This window comes from Prosopis cineraria, unplaced genomic scaffold (genome assembly GCF_029017545.1).
Source record: "Prosopis cineraria cultivar Desert tree isolate PC_DT_omini unplaced genomic scaffold, ASM2901754v1 PC10, whole genome shotgun sequence".
In the NCBI taxonomy this organism is placed as follows: domain Eukaryota; kingdom Viridiplantae; phylum Streptophyta; class Magnoliopsida; order Fabales; family Fabaceae; genus Prosopis; species Prosopis cineraria.
Genome location: NW_026555341.1, coordinates 2,852,573 through 2,874,002, shown reverse-complemented (window position 1 = coordinate 2,874,002; position 21,430 = coordinate 2,852,573). Strand labels below are relative to the sequence as shown.

Sequence of the window (21,430 nt, the reverse complement as noted above, 5' to 3'; positions counted from 1 at the left end):
TTTTAAATTTTATCCTTGATTTTATATCATGGTTTGAAAATTAATATCTTTAATAATATCACAATTAATATCATGGCAATGGGTGAATAACACATTTAATACATCTTTCCCTTTTCAACATAATAAAAGCAAAATTATTCAATTACTCAAAATTATTATGACTCCCCTTATATTTAGGGAGAAAATAAGCTTATAAAAAATACTCATATAATCCTATATTTATAAGACACTTTCAACATGTTTCATTAAAATTAAAAAAAAATTTAAAATTTATTAACCTTGTCTTAAAATTTAATAATTTTTTAACTTTTTTTATGATATAATAATTTCTCAACTTTACCCTTATTAAATATACATACTTTAACAATATATTTTCTTTCTTCAACATTAAATAGAGATCAAATGATAAAATTTGTAATAAAAATTTAATGAAATGACTTATAAATGAGATTAAAATAAAATTTTTTTTTTATTTTATAAATAAGACTAAAAGAAGTATTAGAGGGAGAGTACCTAATAAAAAATCCCTCTACAAGGTTGTATAATAGGCAGCCAAATTAAAGCGCTAGAAAGGGCATTCAATTAAATAACTATTCATGAATGCGTTGGCTTGCATGCATTAATTCCTTGCGAGGGAATCCGGCCAATGCTGTGTGAAAAGGCTTCTGAGTAGATCTAAAATTGCATGAATTCATTCCCTCTTTCCCTCCTCCTGCTCTGTAATTATGCTTCGAGCCTACTTTTTCAATTACTGACTCTGCAATTTCACTTGTTTATCTATTTCTACGATTCACTTCACTTGTTCATCATTGTTGTCGTTTCCTGTTTACCGCGAAAATAACAAGACGAATGCTACAGTGCGAACCATTCTTCAGGCAATGAGAGCTCCTTTAGATGAGGATCAAGTGCTTCTTCTTTTTCTTCTAGATTTTCTTTTTAAAGGTTTCGATGATTTATTTTTCTTCCCTTTCCGTTTGAAAGAACTCAAAAAACAAACAATCTCGGAGGGACGAGGCTCTAGGTTATGTAGCGCAAAAGCTCTGAAAAAATCTTAGGTTTATGAATAATTTCTCTCAGTTATGCTTCCAAAACTACAGGTAGATAAGTTGAAGAGGGAAACTCAGACTTGAGGAGAATGTTCAGAGAGCATTTACGAGACCTTTGGGGATCTCTGCCTCGTCTTCTTCCTTATCTCCCTGACTCCCTCCATATGTTAGTCTAACCTTCAGAATGCTTCCGATTTGTATAGTTTTGTTGATAGCGTTGAAGCATCAAAACAGCCTAAGAGGGACAAGCCCAACGTGCAGCCCATTAATGATAACAAGCATTAATTTTGTCTGTTCTGTATTTTGTTCAAGTGTTCTTTAGTCCTTTTTCTCACTTGTAACACTCTTTAATATTTGTACATACATATGGCCCTTTACAATCCCAGTTACTTAATGCAATGAATTCAAAAATAATTTGTCTGCTCTTGTGACTCTGTACTCTGTGCCCTCAAATAATTTACCGGCCCTGATATTGTTTTCTTGTTCCCCCTCTCACTTTATTTCCATTAAATTAACTAATGAAAATTATACACTATGTAGTGTACCCAGATAATTCCACACTAACAGAAAAAATGACATTAGTGAGAAAGGGAGTAAGATAAAAGTTTGTGATCTAATCACTGACTCACTGCTATGTTACCTTCCATGCTATCTCTCAAGTATATATCACCCATTAGCCGGTTACATTATCGCCTCTCAGATCTTCATGTCATGTCAATAATCTATTTTAATTATCTTTACTTGTGATATTACTTTGTCTCAAATCCAAGATCTTTCTCTTTTTTGTTCACACTTTTTGCTCAATGACAAACCCAAGAAAATTAGATAGTAGGGGCAAAATTTTTATTCAAGAGAAAAATATTGATTATTTTAAAAGGATTTAAAATTAAAGAAGTTTATTTTCAAAAATATTATTTCCTCTATTTATTTAAGATTACAACATGTAGTTAAGATTTAAGTTAAATAAATTTTTTTAGGGAAAAGGGAGACCTTTTGAGGGGAAAACTGAAAATTTTCATTTAAAAAGGGAGGCAATTGAAATATTTTGGATCGTTATGTGTAATTTTTTTCTAGCTTAATGGGAGCAATTGTCCCCATAAGCTCTGACGTATGTATATCACTGCCTTCACCTATTGCATGTCTCTCTCTCTCTCTCTCTCTCTCTCTCTCTCTCTCTCTCTCTCTCTCTCTCTCTTTTAAGTATTAGAAGGCCCCGTTGGCAACTGAAATTATTTTTCTCGAGATTTTGAGAGCAAAGGGAAGACTTCCTCTAATTACGTATATCACTGTCTTCACCTATTGCATTTTTTTTTTTTTAATGTATGAGGAGAAAGCCTCGTCAACAATTGAAATTACTTTTCTTGAGATTTTGAGAGCAAGGGATAGAATTCCTCTAATTATGTTCAAATCCCCAGCTACTGATTAAAATAACGAAAGCATCTATCACTCATCCCTCATAAAAACTCTCTTTTTCCTTTTTGCTAACAAAGCCTCGTGAAAACTTATAGTACTATTGCTTAGGCACTCCTTAGTTGTCTTTAATATGTGCTCAGCTGATCTCAACTTTGCATGGTCAAACTATAGATGTTATGCGAAGAGCATTCAGATTTTCTTGAATTTGCCTACAATTGTTATGATCAATGAAACTGCGTACAAAATGTCGCATTTTGCATTTCTATCTCTTGGTTAAATGTAAGTATCTCCATTAGCTGGTTCAACTATGGTTTTACCCTGTGAAGGTGAGGGATTACACAGCATCTAAAGTTGATGATGAATTAGAAGCGGCAAAGAGAGAATTTACAGGCAGCTGCAGGCGTGTCAGGAAGTAGACAAGGTCTGCCTCCAACTACCTGATGAGTTGAGAAATAAAGGAGTTCAAACCTTGACGGAAGGGCAAGAGAGCCTCTCTCACAGCTGGTACAAATAATGCCCTACGAAATGGCGATTTTTGAAGTTGGATTTGATGTATATCGGACGGTTTACACATTGTGTAATGTTTTCTTCAGCCGCAGAGCACTTATTAACAAATTAGTCAATTAAAGTCTACCGTTTCGGTTAAATTAATTTTTTTGACACACAAGGAAACATTCTATTGTTTCATAGAAGCCATCAACGATACAAATAATCAAATATGCATATTAACATCGTTTTTCTATCTTCATAAAGTATCGTCGGTATATTACAATTTTTTTTTTTTTTTGGGTGAGAGGGGGGGTATATTATGCATTGCAGACAGTTACATAAGCTGGGGAAGAAATCAAAAAGCAAACGAAGCCAAGGCATATTATCGCAAACAATCACATCAAAATCAGTATGCGCAATGAGGAAAGCCTGTTGTCTCTCGAGTTGGTGCAGGAATTCCCCCGCTTATCCATCCAATCGTACGTTTTCTGTACAAGAAGTTGCGTCTCTCAACATCAATTTCACTGGGGGCAGCGCAAGTAAAACAAGTGTCATTAGTAATTGTGGGGACTCAACCAAACGGAGAAGGAACTGGTCCGGTGAGCGCATCTGATCTTCTGATGCTTCCCATTCCGCAGATAATACATCCAGGTGCAGTGACGGCTGAAAATTTGGCTCCACACAGATCACAGACATCATATCCAATGGTTGACAGCCGGCTTAATGTGGCAGCGCAGAATTGTGAGGGGTCCTCCAACGGATCAATGGACTTATTAGTCAAACCCCTCTGAACACACAAGTCGATCAGGCTTCTAAACTCTTCCTGTCTGCTAGGAGGCGCTTTAGACAGAAGTAGTTCTAGCATTTGCTTGCTATATGCATAATTTTGCACCTCCATGTTTCGTTTAATGGCAGTTCGGATGCAATTTATTCGGTGCTTAGCTAGAAGAGGCAATGAACCCAGATGGCGTGAAAGTCTTGCCATCTCATCTTTTGCGCTGATTGCACTTGGACCGTGGACTTTTTGCAGACGTCCAATTTCCTACAGACAAATAGAGTGAAGATAGTTTGAAATCAATTAATGAAATAATTGCATGGATCACTAAATTCAAAGGCGAGCCAAATTTAAAAGTTCATGGGTCATGAATATAACATATCTTGCTTAGGCTAGAAAAGTGGCATATCTTATCTTATAGAAGGTCAAGGCAGCCGCATAAAATGGTTGAACACAAAATTTACTTGATTCAAATTTAGATGACGCTTATTATCTCCAGTTTAAACCGCAACTCATCCAGTTTCAACAGATGCGAACTTGTAGTGATATTCCGTAAGGAGGGGCACAAAAATAATATCAAAGTGCTGTGTAACAAGGATAAAATATTCATTCATTCTTCAAATCTATATGCTTCTTCAGCTTATAATTTCAGATCAACTCAGCGAGACACAATCAGGACATTAACTGCAGTTTCTCTGATCGCATGCTTAGATTTCATTTTCTACAAGTTTATTGCCAACAGCATCCATTCAACTAGTGTTTAGGAGTAGAGCATATAACAGTACCTGAAGAAGTGTGATTGCTATCTTATATTGGGCACAGATTGTTGCTTGAGCTTTAATATCATTTCCACGTGATTGCTCCTTAGCTAATGCAAGAAAAGCTTCATCACAGCAAGACAATGCATCTGAAAGGTGATTCAGCTCAAGGTGAGCAAGTCCAGTCTTGAAACATACAGAAGCAGCAGCCCCACGCGGAACCTGCATAAGAAGACGCATAAGATTGCAAACAAATAAACAAAAGATACACACATACCTGGTCGAGTAAAAGCTAATTTCTAAATGGTGGTATTATCTGAAGAAAAAACTATTTCCTAGTCACAGGATCACTTTACAGCAGTTTGCCCAATCTGCCAAAACCATGACAATATGGGCAGCATTATGGCTAAAGAATCATTTTAAGGGTGAAGCCACTAAAGACTGGGAGAGGGCTGCGTCCCAGCAAAAGATTTATCACGAACAACAGAGTATCCCTTTCATGCCTTCCAATGTTTTTCCCCAACACCCATAGAAAATCAGAAAAATACACAACAACAACAACAACAAGCCTTTATCCCACTAGGTGGGGTCGGCTACATGGATTGCAAGACGCCATTGTGCTCTATCATTTATTAAGCTTTTAGAAATATTATTAATTAAGAGATCACGTTCAACAACTTCCAAGAGTGTTCTCTTAGGCCTTCCTCTACCTCTCTTAATCGGACTCAAAGTTATATGTTCCACTCTTCTCACTGGTGCCTCCCTTGGTCTTCTTTGTACATGCCCAAACCATCTCAACCGATTTTCTACCATTTTTTCCTCAATAGGTGCCACCCTCACTTGTATGAAAATCATGAAGCTCAAACCATGGGAGCACACAATTGCTAGGTGTCACTCATTCTACACGTGGACAAAATATAAATGTACATATTTTTATTCACCTGCCCAGGACGCACAGAAGATGGTGGAGAATCGGTATGAGGTTGAGATTTTGCTGAATCGGCAGAATTTGGTACTCCAAGAACACTAAGATCAAGAGGTTGGGTAGAAATTGGTGCATGAGCAGCCTGAAATGTTGATTGTGGCACAGCTGGCATGACTCCAGCCTGGCCTGAAGATTGTGGTGGGACTCCACCATCAGGAAGCCCAATGGACTCAAGGGGAGCAGCAGGTTGTTGAATAGTTTGAGGCAGAACACCACCTTGAAGCCCAGCATTAGCTTCAGAAGCAATGGCCTGTACTGAAGTAGCCTGGCCGCTTTCAACTCCTGGAGTAAATTTGGAGAGATATGTCCCAGCAGGAGGCAATGATGCAGCAACCTGCAAGGATGGAATTGTATTCTGAAAAAAGTCCTCTGGAATAGGCCCTGCTTTAACTCCCCCACCTGCAACTACAGGACCTGGCTGTGAGATTGGTTCTGGTCGTGTTAAAGCATCTGTACCAAACATGTCACCTGGGGTTGAAACACTAGGAGCAGCCATCCCAGTAGTTACTGGTGGTAAGGCCAAAATCTGGCCAATGTCCTGGGTACCACCAGATAATGATTTGGTCCTTGCTGGTGGAGCTAAGCCTTCACTAAGTTTGAACTGTTTTGTGGCTTCTTTGATCTTGTTTACATCCACAGTAGAAGAGGCGATAGGCTTGTCTCTTATTCTAATCTGTATTTTCTTTGTTTTTGATACTCCTTCCTCATCACTACTGCTCCCATCAGCAGCACCTCCATACATAGATTTCTTGAATTCTTCTTCTGCTCTAGCTTGTTCATCAGAAGAGGAATTCACAAGCTTAAGGTTTTCCAGGCCCATCAATAAATTACCTTTGGAATTACCATCAAGAAGTCCCTTTGACTGAATAGGTATGGGTTTAACTGAAGATACCTCAGGACCAGTTGGCTTATTGTCACTACCTGATGGAGGGAAAACCTTAGCTAAGCTGTCTTCCCTCACCTCCACAATGTTGCCTCTTCCTTTAATTGATCCTAAATACACGCCAATATGATCTACAATAATGGATGGGATGGTACCATCATCAGTTTTCATATATGGTGTCACCTCTGCAGCAAGCTCCCACTGAGGGATATCCTTTGCATTCGTAGGGGTTTTGATCTCCCAGTTTCCACCACCCCACTCAGGTCCTTTCGGAACCATGCTCTCTGCAGCAAAGTTGGCAAATATACCTTGTGTCCATCCTGAAGATCGAACGCGTAGAATTCTTTCACAATATCGCCTCAATTCTGAGTCAAGACCTTCTTCTTCCAACTTCTGAGCAAGGCGTCGCATGGCACTGGGATTAAGGTGGCATATAAACAGATCGAGCATGCTTTCATAGTCTGCTATAACTTCAAACGTTTCTTTCGCACTGTCAAATTGACCAAACCTGCAAGCAACCTTACATTACAAAGGTGGACAACCTACTTTTATAGTAGATGAAAGTTTTCAAATAACCACAGTACAATCCACACATCAGCTCATCAGTATTATGAGTTTCAATAGTTAACAGAAACAAGCATGCCATACTTTACATGATGCTATAAAGCAACAACATAAATTGAACCACTGATCCTTGCAGAGAATGGGATTGTTCTGTATAAAATAAATAACAGGCACACCTAATCAGTGAATAACTGACTAATGGCCAAGTGCTAAAATGCAAGTAAACCCTACATTACTAGTTATTCAGAGAGAATAATTATGAGCTTTAATATTTGATGTCCTTGCATCCTTTTCACAAGAAGAGACCAGTATCATGAAGCCAAGAAAAATTAATAGGATGCAACAGCCATTAAAAGATAATGGAACACACAAGCACAGCAGTTGAATAGTTCCACCAATGAGAGCATCCTAAGTTGAATAAAATTTCAGGGTCTGCCAACCTGATACAGGCATAGCCCAATTGCCTGAACCGGTGAAACAAATGAGATGTAGGAGGGCATCTTGGATAATCTCTGGAACGCAGAAATTCATCTTTCAAAACTGATAAAGCAGTGGAAAAACGAAGAGCTTTCACGGCATAGACACCCCGCAGAACCTACATCAAAATCAAACAAGTTTTTTATACCCAAAAAGTAATAATAATAAAACATGTTTAGAAGTACAGATTGGCCATAATCAAGAAGTAAGACAAAGAATTCAATTACTCACCTGGGTGAACTGTGGACCTGACTGGGATAATGACACAGCTAGGTCACCACAAACAGGAGAACCTCTAGCAAGAATGTCAAGAGACCTTGGTGTTATGCGCAGGCTATCAAACCTTCATTGAAATAAGAATTTATAACCTCAGTTATTAAAAACCTTCAATAAATAAATGGATGGATGGAAGCACGTTATAGATTCCCAATTATAAGGCTCTAAAATAAAGTGATAGGGATGTTGAGGGGAATCAAATGCAAGGGCAACATGAATTGACTAGTAGTGGCTTGGGGAGGAACCCAAATTGGGTATGGGAAATGGTGAGGAAGCTATTTAGGACAGGACAAGCTCTATTAAGGAAATTGGGAAGAGACCATTTGAGGGGATATTATTACGTGTAGACAAGGAACTGAGGATAAACATAATAATTAGAAATTATTTAATTAGTTCTACTTTTGAATATAACCAGAATGCAGGCCCTGTGTTTGCAATTTGGCATAGAAATTCAGGTAGATTACACTATTCATGACTTATGAATAGTGCAGTTTCCAATAAATTTTTTTATTGTATTATCAATTAATTAATATTGATTATTTATTTGAACTTGACTCTAATGTGGGCCCCGTGTTCACCTGGGGATTGCAGCAAGTTACATTTTTCATGGCTCAAAAATAATATGGTTTCCTATAAATTCTATAATATATATTGATTATCCTTTCTTTAGGCCTTTTTCATCCTTTTGTTAATTATATTTTTATTATTGAATTAACTTACCCAATTATAAAGTCCTTAGTAATTAGGGTTAGGTCAAGTCTCTTGTTGAATTAATAACATTTCATATTCTCTACTGTCTCTCATCTCCTTTTGTCCTTCAACATCTCCCTCCTTCTCTCTATATCTCCTTTTGCCGTATTCTTGCCACTGGTTCAACATTACACTGGCTTCTTGGAGATTTCCAAAAGCCAGATACCTTTCCCAACCCCAATCCACCCTAAAACTTCCTTAGCTCCCTTCACCTTTCTATTCTACTTTTATTCCCTCATAACAGCCTTCTGACTAATTTCTTCCCTTGATGCTCTCTACATCAACCACCCGTCCCACAGTTTTCATGTCAGCCATACCTCTCCTCTTCATATACCTTATCATCAGATCTACTATCAGTCTTTAACTCAAACTTTCTAGAAAATAAATGAAAGAACCTGGATGTTATTTGGTATAGTATTTCTGATAGATCGAGCTTCTGCTCAAAACTTTGCTGCATTGTAGCAAATCCAATGAGAAGTGGTTCAAGAAGGCCAACGAGACAGCTTTTAATCTCAATTGCCTTCTTTTGTCTGGGATTTATTTCTGTAGGGCTAGCAAGTAACAACCGGTCATTCAATGCACCAACCAAGACTGCAAAAAATATTCATTTAGATATATCAGAAAGACAATGCAATAATAAAGTACACAAGCTGAAAATAGAAAAGCAGAACGAATTGGGACATCCCTGCTCCCAAGTTAATTTACCTGCGTTAGGAAAACTAATTGAGAGAATAGTCCTTGCTTTTCCATCCCAGCCAAGCACATTGATTGTGGTGGAAGTAGAAAACAGAAGTGCTGGTCCTACCCATAACAATGATCTAAAGTGGCCATACGTTAAGGTCTCTTATTCTTAAAAAAAAAAAAAGAATAATAATTACACGTAAAACTTAATTTGCATGAATACACAGATTCTAGGTTTTCAGAGGAATAGATTCCAAGGATATTGAAGGAAGCCCCTTGTCAAAGTTTGAAGAAGTGCCAGCCAGGATATCAAGTGCGGCTGAAACAATAAGGACTCTGTGTGTTGTTAAAATTCCTGCCACATAGCCCCTAAGAGTCTCTTGCCAGTGCACCTGTCATAATTTTAAACATCGCTTTATTCCCAAGAAGACCATGACATACAATGATTAGATAAATTTTCACAATCCAGGCATCCTACAACAAATGGTTTTTATCGAATGGCAGCATGGATCGGAAATTACTTCAGCTATGACAACCCAGCAGACAATGGAACAGCATTTAAACATACTCATTTCAGGAATTAAAATTGGCTAAGTAACTGTGCATGCTGCAATTTAACACATAAATGAGGAATGCAATTCAACACACACTCCTTTACAGCAACATTTTTGAAAGACTGCAGCTTGGAAAAGACAAATAGGGCAGAGGCTTGGAAATTATTTCTATCTCCTAAAAGACTAAATTGGAATGTGTCTTGACATTCTCATCCTCTTTCCCCCCATCAGCTTCAGATTGCAGCAGAGTAAGAACAACTAAAATATCAGAGTGACACAGTGACAGCACAATGTTGTGTTGTGTATTTTAAAAAAGATCAGCCAATTATTGACACAGGGCTTCAAAATAGTGTCAGCCATAACTAAAAGAATGAGAGATCACATTATTGTATATTGGAAAGTGGCTGGAGACATAGTCTGGCCATCAGTTATCCCTTCTTCCACACTTCTCTCTTATCAATCTATTATCAGGTCTTGCTACATTAGTATGAACAGTTGGAGTCTTAGGGTAATATGTAGATAAGCGTGTGTGGATTCAGAAGGAAGGAAAGGAGAAAAGCTGACAATGACACACAATTTATACCTGCAGTACAATCTCATTTCTTTTCAACTTGATTGACTTTCTCCCCTCACTTTTGGTTGATAGGTAATGACCATCAACACTTGAAGTTTTAAGGCGGTACCCTTGTACCAATTTTACCAATCCAATCTGATTTCCATGAGAAGCAAACATCAAGCTTGAATCTACAATCAGAAAAAGCACTGTCAATACTTTTATAAAAAGAAACAAATTATTAATACAGTTTACGTGGAAAATCATATTTATGTGTAAATAAGCGTATATAGCAGCCTAAAAAACAAGTACATTGTGACTGAGTACCTAAAGGAGTAGAGAAGATACAATCAATTTCAGTTTCAAACATAAATGGCGTAGGGCCCTTAATTGAACCAACACTAGTCTCTGCAGGTTGGTTCTCTGCAAATACATTATCATCTTCCTTAGCTTCTTGTGAGGACCCCCCAGGTAGAGTATAGACAGCCAGTCCTGTCCTGTCATCTTCAAGAATGGCAAACTGATTTTCGTTGGGGCCAATAAATGCAGCGTCTTGACCTACAGGACAATTAAATTATTAATCACAGTTGATGCATATTCAAGCTAAGTCATATAATAGAAAATTGACACATTCTAAAGGCCGAAATACCTTTCACTGTGCTACATTTACCACTTGCTGTCTCAACACCTGCATTTTCCCAGTACAGCACCACTTCATTTGTAGCACCACTGAATTCATAAACAACGAGAAACAGGTGCTGCTTTTTACTATAATGCATGTGTTTTGCTTGGTACTCCACATTTCCAGGAATCTATAACAAAATCAATGGACCACATGACATGGTTGATTATGGACATAATTTTCATACAGAATAATTGAATATTTATGACATGTAGTTTTGTAATTGGAACTGCTAATTGAAATTACAGGTGAAGCACAAAGACAATTTGTCACTCCTTGAAGACTAAATCTTTCTGCATTACCATATTATAAAGCTTCTTGTAGATACTATCTGTGCCAGATGATAGATTATATGCCATAAGGTTCAGACCATCCATGTAGAAGGCCCTCACAGGATAATGAAGAACACGGTTCTCTTTGCTGAAGAAATTTAGCTCCAAATGAAAGGGCTGGCATCAGATAAGTAATTTCAGATAATTGTGGGGGGAAAGCTAAGAAACAGAAACCAATGTCAAAATCAATTTTTCCTTGGAGTCTCTTACCTGGCAAACTGGAATGTCCTTCAGTTGATGCTTGGTATCTAAGACAGTGATGAGAGGCAACCGAGATATTGGATTGCTTTTTGCATGACCTTCCATAAAATGCTACAAGGATCATGTATAAATAAACATCAGTTTTTTTATAAAAAAACTGATAAGAATGGAAATCAAAAAATTCTCGGCCATGATTCTTCCATTCTTATTCTCTATCTTTCTTATTTTATTTTTTGTTATTAGATATATCCAGTTGTCTACTTGTTATATAATTTCTGTCAGGTAGTTCCTGATTTGGTCCACTATATCTAGTATATTTTTCCATTATGATTTCTCCTATATTTGGTCTAGATGAGGCAGGCTTGCTACCTCAGCACATCACATAACAAATTATTCAGATCAAGAAGTTATCCCAGACTAAGTACACAAAAACACTCAACTGATTTCATGGTATCAAAGCCATGATTGGATTCAGAAATATTCAAGCCATGAACACAGATTCTCATGGTGCCACATCTAAATCTTGAGATCAGAAGAGTCATGCGTCTCCTTCACTGGGGACCAATGCCATAAATGCTAATGATAACAGGGCGAGATAACTATCTCTAATAGGCATAGACTGATTTTTTGGATTTATCCAGTCGTGTAGTTGTCATATATTTTCTGTTAGATCTTGATTCAGTGGACTCTATCTAATTAATTCTGTTATAATTTTCTATTTAGATGAGGCAGGCTTGTTGCCTCAGCACATTATTATCAGATTAATCAGATCAATAAAATTATTCCTGACTGAGAACGCAAACCTCAGTTGTTTTCAAAGAGAAACACAGATTAAATTGCTGGGGCAAAAAAATACAAACTATGATCACCTTCAAAAACTAACACTAGAGATAAAATGGACATTACAGTGATTTGAAACAGCAAATTTATTGATCAGAGTTACTTCCATGGCTTTTATTCCTTTTGTTTTTTTGTTTTTCGGCTAAGAGCTGAATCTAACCAAGTCATTACTCATTAGATGATCTTTGACATTTGGATGTCAAATATCAAAATCAGTTGCATAAACATAAACAAACTTCTATGTGTTAGTAATAATATATATAAAAAAATCTTAACCCCAAAAAATAATGATAATTGTAGACCAGGAAAGGAACCTACACTGTAAAGAAAAGCTTTCCTCGCAATATCTGATATGGTGAGATGACTATGACTGCAAGAAAGAGCAGACTGTGTCAATAATCACGCAGGGTGATCATAAATAATATATAATCAATAAATATCCTAAATTGTATGAGATGGACTACTATTGGTGGAGGGATTCAGAACATAAATTCCAAAGAACCCTAGCCATCGTAATCTCAAACTGCTAGGTTGAATCTAATAACGCTTAACCTCAAGGGAAGTGATTCTGAAACAAGTCTACACCAACCTACTATAAAATGAATATCAAATAACAGGATGTACTGACATGGTACTTAAGTCCATGCATAGGTGTTCACATTTGCTGCATCCTAGAATAAGCAATGCACCTCAACATGGCTTATTATCATACTAAAGGGCCAGTTGAGCATTTAATGTATGCCATCAATGACATAGAAGGAGCCCTAGCCATAAAAAAGTTAGGGTCAATGATTATGATGATGAGTACTAATGCCCACGTTATGACTGCTTTTGACCAACTTTCCATGTTAAAAAATCAAGTTTATCTTTTTATTCCCTGGGTGAGACTTAAACAAGCCCAAAAAAAAAAAATACTGCCTGCTCATAATTATTTATAAGTCAAGAGCAGATATAATTGGAGAAATATGAATGAAACGAGAAAGACAGTAGAAGATCAAAAGACGAAAGCATTTTAATTCAGGTATTTGGTTGCATGGCACATAACACATTCCATAACATGTCTTTCCACATAAATGCCATAACTTGTAGGAGAAAAAAACACATTAGCCAATAGAGATGTCTACTTTCTTTCACTTTCATGTAACCTTTATTTCCATTAGTCCTCTCCACATATATCAGAAGCAAGCCTGAAAGTGTTTATAATGATTTGCCGGTTGCTTCTGAAGTCAGTCTTATCAAGTGCCTTTCAGAAGTTCAACTCTATTGGGTGGTCTGTAGGTTTAGTTTGGTTTGCTTTTTACTTGTCTTTTAGGTGGTTGTTTCTTGTTTTACTTTCCTTGTGAATGAGATTTCATGCACTTATTCAAAGAAGAAGAAGAAGAAGAAGAAGAAGAAGTTCAACCACTTGCTTCTTTTTCTCAATGTTCCCCTTACTTGTCCTTTTTTCCAGTATTGGTATGAACAATTTCCTCATAAAAGTCCCAACCAATCAAAGTTGCATGCCTGGACTTAGAGCTTAGTGGTTTGAGGTAACAACCATAGAAAACTAGATTCTAAGAGTTTACACATGTGCAGAAGTTCAGGTTATTGAAGCCTTGAGGAAAGATTTGCATGGAACAACAGGGCGCAAAAAATAAAATAATAAAAAAGACGTCATTTAAAAGGGTTAAACTGCTAACTGGAAAGTTTAACCAACAAGTGGTCAAAAGATATTTCCTTTAGAGAAAAGCACCCAAAACAAAGCAAAAAGTGTCTTTCATCAAATACAGGATAAAGCATAAGTGTTGCATTAGACACTTCAGTACTACCATATTGCAGCTTAAAAAATTAACGCAATAAATTCCTACGAACCCTTTCTGATGATGTTCTTGTAGTTGAGATTGAAGCTGATGTTCTGCTAACACTCCAGAAGAGCCCAAGGATGATAGTTTTTCTTTTAAAACAGATGCTGCAAAGCCCATCAACCATTAGTAAATCTGATCAAAGAGAAAAACATAAACAGATGCACTGCAAAGATGAATCCTTGACGTTGACAATATGATTTAGCATTTAGGTGGCACATAAAACTTCAATGAAAAACTGCAAAATTTAGTAGCAAATAAGAGACATATCAAAAGGACAAATACTAAATAGTAACAATCACCTGAAGAGCCTCGTGCACTTTGCAAAACTGCAAAGAGTTGCTTTCTCCTTTCTCTGCTGCTTGCGGTCTTATTTTTTGAATTCTCTCCACTTGTTGCATTCTGTCAAAAATAAATGAATACCAAATTAAAATTTTCAATAGTCATTAGCAAGCCAGGAATAAAGGATATTAGGTGGGACACAACTGCAAACACTAGTGCCGCTAAATTAAATTTTGGATGAAGTTCTAGAGCCTTAATCCGTGGCAGGGGATAAACTGCTTCTCCACCCTGTTGAGAAAGGATGCGAGGGATATCAATTGATTCAATTGCTGCACACAGAATGTGAGATACATTAGCCAACATTTTTAAATGAAAAGAACAGTACAAGTATGAAGCAACATAACTATTGGCATATAATGTTCCATTCTCCCATCCCTCTCTCAAAGAATTACGAAGGAATCCACAGAATACTAGATAAGAGCAATAGGCTACCAAAACCCAATAGGCAACATCATGTAAGTAATGTTAGAAAGAGTCAGGATAACTAACCTGCAGGCTCAAAAAAATTAGCCTGCATAGGAGGTCTATTAGGATTAACTATAACCCGTGTTTTCCAGACTTGCAGATTTCCATCCTTTGAAAGAGTTACGAGTAAACGCAATATGGGATGCCAAGCAACTGATATTATTGGTTGTTGACCAACTTGTATGCTGATATTTCAATAACAATGAGATGTTCAGATCCTAAGTCAGTAAAGTAACCAATGAAAAAGATATTTAAACTAAATATAGCCAGTTTGCAGCAAGATGATATCAAACAATAACAGCAACTAAAATTTTTTAGCATCAATGATAGGAGGAAGCATGAGCTATTGTTACATTGATGACTTCTAGCTGGCCAAACAACATAGATACTTCCAATCATTGTAGTTTAGACTCAAAGAACTATTGAGCAACACCACTGCAAAACTTACAAGTGCATTGAAAACTGTCCCTGCTTGTTCTCAAAATTCACATTGATCTATATATGCAAAGCATCAGCACTATGACAGAAATCAGTAACCACACCAAAATCAAAAGATTAGAAATCAGCAGCAGGATATAATTGAAGAACTCCACTTTTTGGCCGTACAAAATGGGTTTTCTGGATAAGGGGGAAAAAGTATCAGTGACAACAAGAGTTCATTAGTTTGGAAGCCTGTATGGTTCCCTGATAGTTATTAGTTCCTATTTACTGCACACACAAAATTAATATATGAACATTGTTTCATTCTAACAAACATACAAAAGTTACCATACTATTGCGTATATCCCTTCTTTTATTATGTGGCAATATGATGACTTTATGTTTAAGGTCATTTAATTATTGTAGGCTTCTATGCAGGCCACTTCAATATCATTTCTATTCGCAACAAAGTTGGCTGATGAAGGGAAATAGTACCAAAGTAAAGAATATGATAATACACTAAAAGGAGGCAACTTAATCAGGAGTAGAATATATTCACACTCACATTCCAATCATACTTGGTCTCTCAGTTGATACATCCCATGCCAATAGCGTACCCCGTCGATCACCAACAAAAATCCATTCAAGAGTTGGATGAAATGCAAAGGCACCAGCACCATTAAGCTTAATGGTATTATCAACTGGATATGAATGTTCAAATTTCAAATACAAATTACATCAAGTACATATGATATAAATTATTCATATCATTGGTAAAAGATTTTGCATAGAAAATCATCTCACGTTGTAGAGTGTAATGAACAGCATAGGTATGAATGTTATATGCTCGAATCAGACCTTCAGCGTAAGCAACATACTGGGGGAAAAAAGGAGAAAAAAATCACATTTAAGGACAGGCTTGAACTATCACTGAGATGAAAAAAAGATAACAACTGGCACATCTATAATATGCAACCAATGGCCATCAAGAAAAATCAAATTATGACAAGAACCAAATCTAAACAACACATTACCAGCACAGGAAGCCGAGGATGGCAAGCAATATTGACAACAGGCTTCTTCAGGTCTGTCTTGATTTTTGTGGGTGATCTACCGCCTTCAACAGTTCCAACAACTTCACGCATGAAAAAAGAAAAGATAAAGATCATCACCATCAGTTATCAGAATAAAGAGACTCTATGTACATAAATAAAACAAATCCCAACCTGTCACACTCATCCGTTTATGGAATCCAAAAAACACAACAGGTTGTAATGGAGTCAGAGCCAGATGAACTTCTGTATCAGAAGATATTTGTTCTGTCTTCTTCTCAGGGGAATGCAGCACACACGTTTGTTCTAGGTCAAAATCACAAGACCGTATCGTACAATCCTAAACAGATGGAAAAGTAAGGCAAAATAGGAATAAAAGAACCTCGTAGCAGTGGTGAATCCAAAATTTTGTTAAGTAGGGTCGCTATCTATGTCACACATGACAAGGGTAAAATTATAAAATTCAACTTACTGCAATCAAAATTCATAATTACATCATTTATTAGAGTGAAAAATATGGCGTCGTCATTTTTAAAACTGTCTTTTAGGAGTTTTCATATTTTGCAATGGTTACATTACAACCTTATTTGAAATAATATCAAGAACATCACTTTAACATTTAGAATTTAGGGGCACTTGCCTTGGGGCAGCACAAACCCAAAAATAATTGTATTGAACAACTATTATTGCATATAACAAAAGATAAAGAAAAATATCATGAGATCAATTAGGATCACTTGATCCTACTTGCTACTGGCTTGGATCTTCCCATGCCTCATGGTCAGAAATAAATAAACTGATACAGGACACAGGATTGAAGGGAAGGAACAAGAACTCTGAAAAAAAGTTCCATGTACAACTGGTGCACCAATTTCAACCTGTAGAATTGCAATCACAGTATGACCACTTGTAGGACTGTAAGACATGCGTACAACAGGTGCACCAATGTCAAGGGCAGAAATCTTGCTTCCAGTCAATGCATCAAACTCTGCATATAAAAGAACAAGCCAACAAGTAAATCAATCATCAAAAGAGAAGTCAAAAATCCAAAAAGGCAGCCTGACAAGCAAGTTTCCTCCACGTCCAACTGAAAAGAATGCTTGATGCAGGAAACTGCCTCATTTACACAAGAACAGTATATCCAGGTAAGATTCCTTTGCCTTGTAAAAGACATGATGGCAAAAGAAAGATTATTAACATGGATAAGTCAATAGTAGTTCACAACAACTAATGTATTCAATACTTGGTAATGAAAAATATTTAAGTGAACGCAAATGCCAGATAAGTTACCAGGGGCTCTTATCAAAACAAAAGGGCTCATGTAACATGCATCAACAGAGAGGATTGCATTTATCAGTGTCTCTCCACCTATGCAAGCATCATCAGTAATTTAAGTGATATTTACAAGGCCCTTTAAGAGACTAGATTCATGTAGTTCCAAATGGATCTCTATGTGAAAAATGACTTCTAACGCTAAAATCAAGGACTAATTAGATTATTTCCCTTCATCTCTAATTATGAATGTGCCAATTCATTTCTTTCATGACAACGTCTCATGGTGCATTGCCTCATAAGCAATTTAGCTATTTTACTTTATACGTTCCTAGTAAAATAAAGCAATTATTACAAGAGAAAAAGAATACAGAACAGGAGGGACTTCCTCCTGGTGATGCAAGAAACAAGGAGAAATGAGAAATTAAGGAAAAAAACGGCACAGAAGAGCTCTTTATATTTCTCAGCATATCTGTCAAAGAAATCCCCTTAAACCATGAAAACACTCTTTAAAAACCATAAGAAAAAATCCACATAAAGCAAATATATTATAGAATTGATTGGCTACTTATTGGAAGCACAGACGCAGGCATGAAGTTTTTGTGGCCATAACTCTAACATCAAATAGGCGTAAGAAAAATTCATGAGACGGGAACATGGAGCTAAGAAGTAGGAAAAAGGTAGAAAGATTTTTCAAAGTTGACAGGAATTCGCAGTATCTTCAAGAGTAACACATAGCCTTAGATCAGAGTAGAATAAACGAACTCATCTGATTCTCTCGAGCATCTATATAACCAAATGAGCTGATTTAGGAGAAAGGGGGGGTCATTCTCGATCCTGATGCATTTACTATAGAAGTTTATATTTAGATGGAAAATCATAAACCGAAAACACCAGACGCGCCACTGTATCCATGACGGTCAGCGGAGACTAGCAAAGCTTTAAACACCTATGCAACTGAAAAGGGAAACCAGCAACAAGCTCAAGGAAGATCAGGAGTCCGCACAATTATGAATATTATATCAAGAAATGAACGCAATTTCCACAGCACATCTCGCATACGCATGATCTCTGGAGTTTACTCGTTAAAAAAATCCAACTTTAAAATACCAGGATATAGCAAAGTTCTGGAAACATATTCAGTTCCGAGATCATAAAGATTGTGAACTTGGCTTCCTAAGTTTAAAAAAAAAAAAATCAACAATATAAAGTTAGTGCAATTGCTCACCAACGATGTAGGTTCCAATGGCGACGGCAACAAGCGCTTGGTGAGGATGAAATGAAGTAGCATGAGGCTGCAGCGGTCTGACGCCACGCCCAACGTGTCGTAGATCCAGATGCTGCAATGTCGTCCACTCCATTGATATGGTTACTCAAGTTTCGCCTACAACTTTCACATTAGCTTGCGAAAGCACATGATGGGACAGCGGAAAAGAAAGCACAACTCAGATCTTCTTAGACTACAAAGTAAGGTATAGCGCCTCCACGATCTCGAATGAACTTCACGAGATTGACAGAAAAATTAATTGGTAGAAACAGAAAGATCGTGAGAGAATGAATACGGTACTCCGGTCGGAAACTCAACCAAGAGGAAAAGAAGATTTAAAAAAAAAAAAAACATATTTTTCAATTCCTGCTTTCCATGTCCCAAAAAAAAAATCCTGCTTTCCTTTATTAAATTATTTATTATTCTGTTCTGTGCGGCTGTGCCGATGTGTTTCTAGTGAACAGGGAGGTAATTGGTCAAAAAAAAAACAAAAACAAAAACAAGAAGAAGAAGAAGAACGGAGAGGTGGTATTAGGGCCTGGTGAGCCCGGACAGCTAAAGTTTTGTTTGTAGAAATAATAAGATAGAATTATTATATGGAGGTTGATTTAAAGTAGAGAGCCCAGTTTGATTTTTTTTTCGTGAACAGGAGCACAGTATATGTACCCCTTGGGCCTCGAGATATAATGATGGGCCAATAAAAAATATTCCCAAATCCGCCCAGGAAAAATTAAGGCTCAATTTTCAACTTAGCAGTATTTATTTATATATGCCAGATTTGTTTATAGGTTGATAAAAACATAACAAAGTGGCATGTTTTCTCGTGTGAGGAAGAGATTGTAGATAAATATGATTTTTTGTAGTGTTTATTATGTCTTTATTATTTCATTATTTCTCTTTTTTTTATTTAATTTACTATAATTGTGCTTTTATTGCTTACTTGATTTTTTAGATTTTTATCTTATTTTTTCTCAAAAAATTTAATATTTTTATTTTGATTAGATGTAGATTTTATATGTTGTTTAAGGTTTGGTGAATGAATCTCATATAGTCATATAATATAAATGTGTATGTGTTTTGATAACAATAAAGTACAAATTTAAAGATATTTATAAAAATATTTAACATAAAATTTAAAATATTTAAATTTGAGTTGTTCAATTCAAGTTTAAAGAGTGGAAAACAACATACCTGTATGTATTATAGAAACTTTGACAAGTTATACTAACTAGTGTAGCTATAGGTATTATTGTGCCCCGTTTCTTAGGGACCAAGAGGAGCAATTCTGTTCTGTCTTGCACACCAGAAAACTAATTCATCCTACACGGGCAATTCAAGAATTTATTCAAGTGTCTTTTTCTCTACTTACTCCAATGTGTCAATGGTCTCCTCTTTTGCACTGTGATATCAATATGGTTCATCACCAAAATTTTCCAAGAGACTTTACCTTATCTCCCAGAATCCACTTCCACCTATGAAGAAAATGAAAACGAGGAATGGCATAAGTTTTGCTTTAGTTCCATTGTCTTTGATGCAGTTGAATTGATTGCAAACTGTCAGGTGGAAATGCTCAGTGAATATCCACTTGTTTTGTTCTTGAACTTTTACGTACGCTTGATGCTGTGGTGGATTGTTCGCACTCCTCGATCTTTTCCAAGAGAGGCCAGATGTTAATTTTAGGATCTAATTACGGTGCTATTGCTTTTGATATTTCAGAACTTCTTAATGTTTCGATTAATGTTTTCTCGGTTCATGTATCCCAAACTGATTTCTGTTATCCCCCTCCCCAGGATTTACTTACGTGTGTTTTTTTACGTGACGTGGTTATCGCCTACCCTTTTCTGTATTCATCTTTCACATAGTCTAAGCTGCAGGCAATAGAATAATGGGATTTCTTACAAATGTTGTCATATACTTTAATATGTTAATTAATTATTAATTATATCAATTTAAATCCTCTGTCATTTCATAAGTTATGATTGCCTTGCTTCTTCTTTTTTTCGGTCTTCTATTGTTTTTCTGCCAATTTTGGACCTCGAAGACAAAGTTAAACTCCATTCCTGGATTTGCGAAGGGATTATATCCTAGTTAAATGACTAAGACTAGATTGTGTCTTGCTTTTCATCGAAGGCAAAATGTTAAGATATTTATTTATTATTACTAAGTTCATTTATATATTGTAAGCTTTTCAAGTCAATAAAAAATGTCATTTTTTCAATTTTATTTATTTCTCTCTTTACTTCTTTCATGATATCAAAGCTATTTTTATTCTCTCCTTACAAACTAAGAGTATCTCAAGTTTGGGAGAGTGTTATATATTAATTATGAATATTTATTTTGTTTAGATTTATTATCTATTAAGATTTATTTTGTTTAAATTTAGAAAATATTTTGTATTAATTAGATATTATGAGGATATACATTAATTATTATTAGGTTTAAAGAAGATCACTTTTCCAATCTTCTTTATTTAATTTCTCTCTTGACCTCTTTCACAATATATATATATATA

At 36.2% G+C, this 21,430-nt stretch overlaps 1 protein-coding gene across 1 annotated transcript; it reads right to left on the bottom strand.

Moving 5' to 3' along the window:
- Window positions 1-3,161: 3,161 nt before the first annotated feature.
- On the bottom strand, window positions 3,162-19,293 carry LOC129321674 (uncharacterized). Its single transcript, XM_054967527.1, has 24 exons — window positions 18,880-19,293; window positions 17,258-17,367; window positions 16,554-16,719; window positions 16,362-16,462; window positions 16,132-16,204; window positions 15,893-16,028; window positions 14,932-15,092; window positions 14,587-14,711; window positions 14,403-14,502; window positions 14,111-14,207; window positions 12,578-12,629; window positions 11,429-11,530; window positions 11,189-11,335; window positions 10,854-11,016; window positions 10,532-10,762; window positions 10,235-10,395; window positions 9,361-9,489; window positions 9,122-9,239; window positions 8,812-9,007; window positions 7,622-7,733; window positions 7,354-7,508; window positions 5,423-6,857; window positions 4,509-4,703; window positions 3,162-3,990 (listed from the first exon to the last, which is right to left on the bottom strand). The coding sequence occupies exons 1-24, from the start codon at window positions 19,010-19,012 to the stop codon at window positions 3,520-3,522; spliced, it is 4,869 nt and encodes a 1,622-aa protein (XP_054823502.1). The 5' UTR covers window positions 19,013-19,293; the 3' UTR covers window positions 3,162-3,519.
- Window positions 19,294-21,430: the final 2,137 nt, after the last annotated feature.

Bases quoted from the DNA above. Each gene is read 5' to 3' on its own strand.
- LOC129321674 (XM_054967527.1), bottom strand. From the start codon at position 19,012: ATGGAGTGGACGACATTGCAGCATCTGGATCTACGACACGTTGGGCGT. The intron at 11,017-11,188 runs GTAATGCAGAAA...ATTTTGTTATAG, and splicing joins ACAAGAAGCTTTATAATATG to ATTCCTGGAAATGTGGAGTA. The intron at 9,240-9,360 runs ATATCCTTGGAA...ACGTATGGCCAC, and splicing joins TTGACAAGGGGCTTCCTTCA to TTTAGATCATTGTTATGGGT.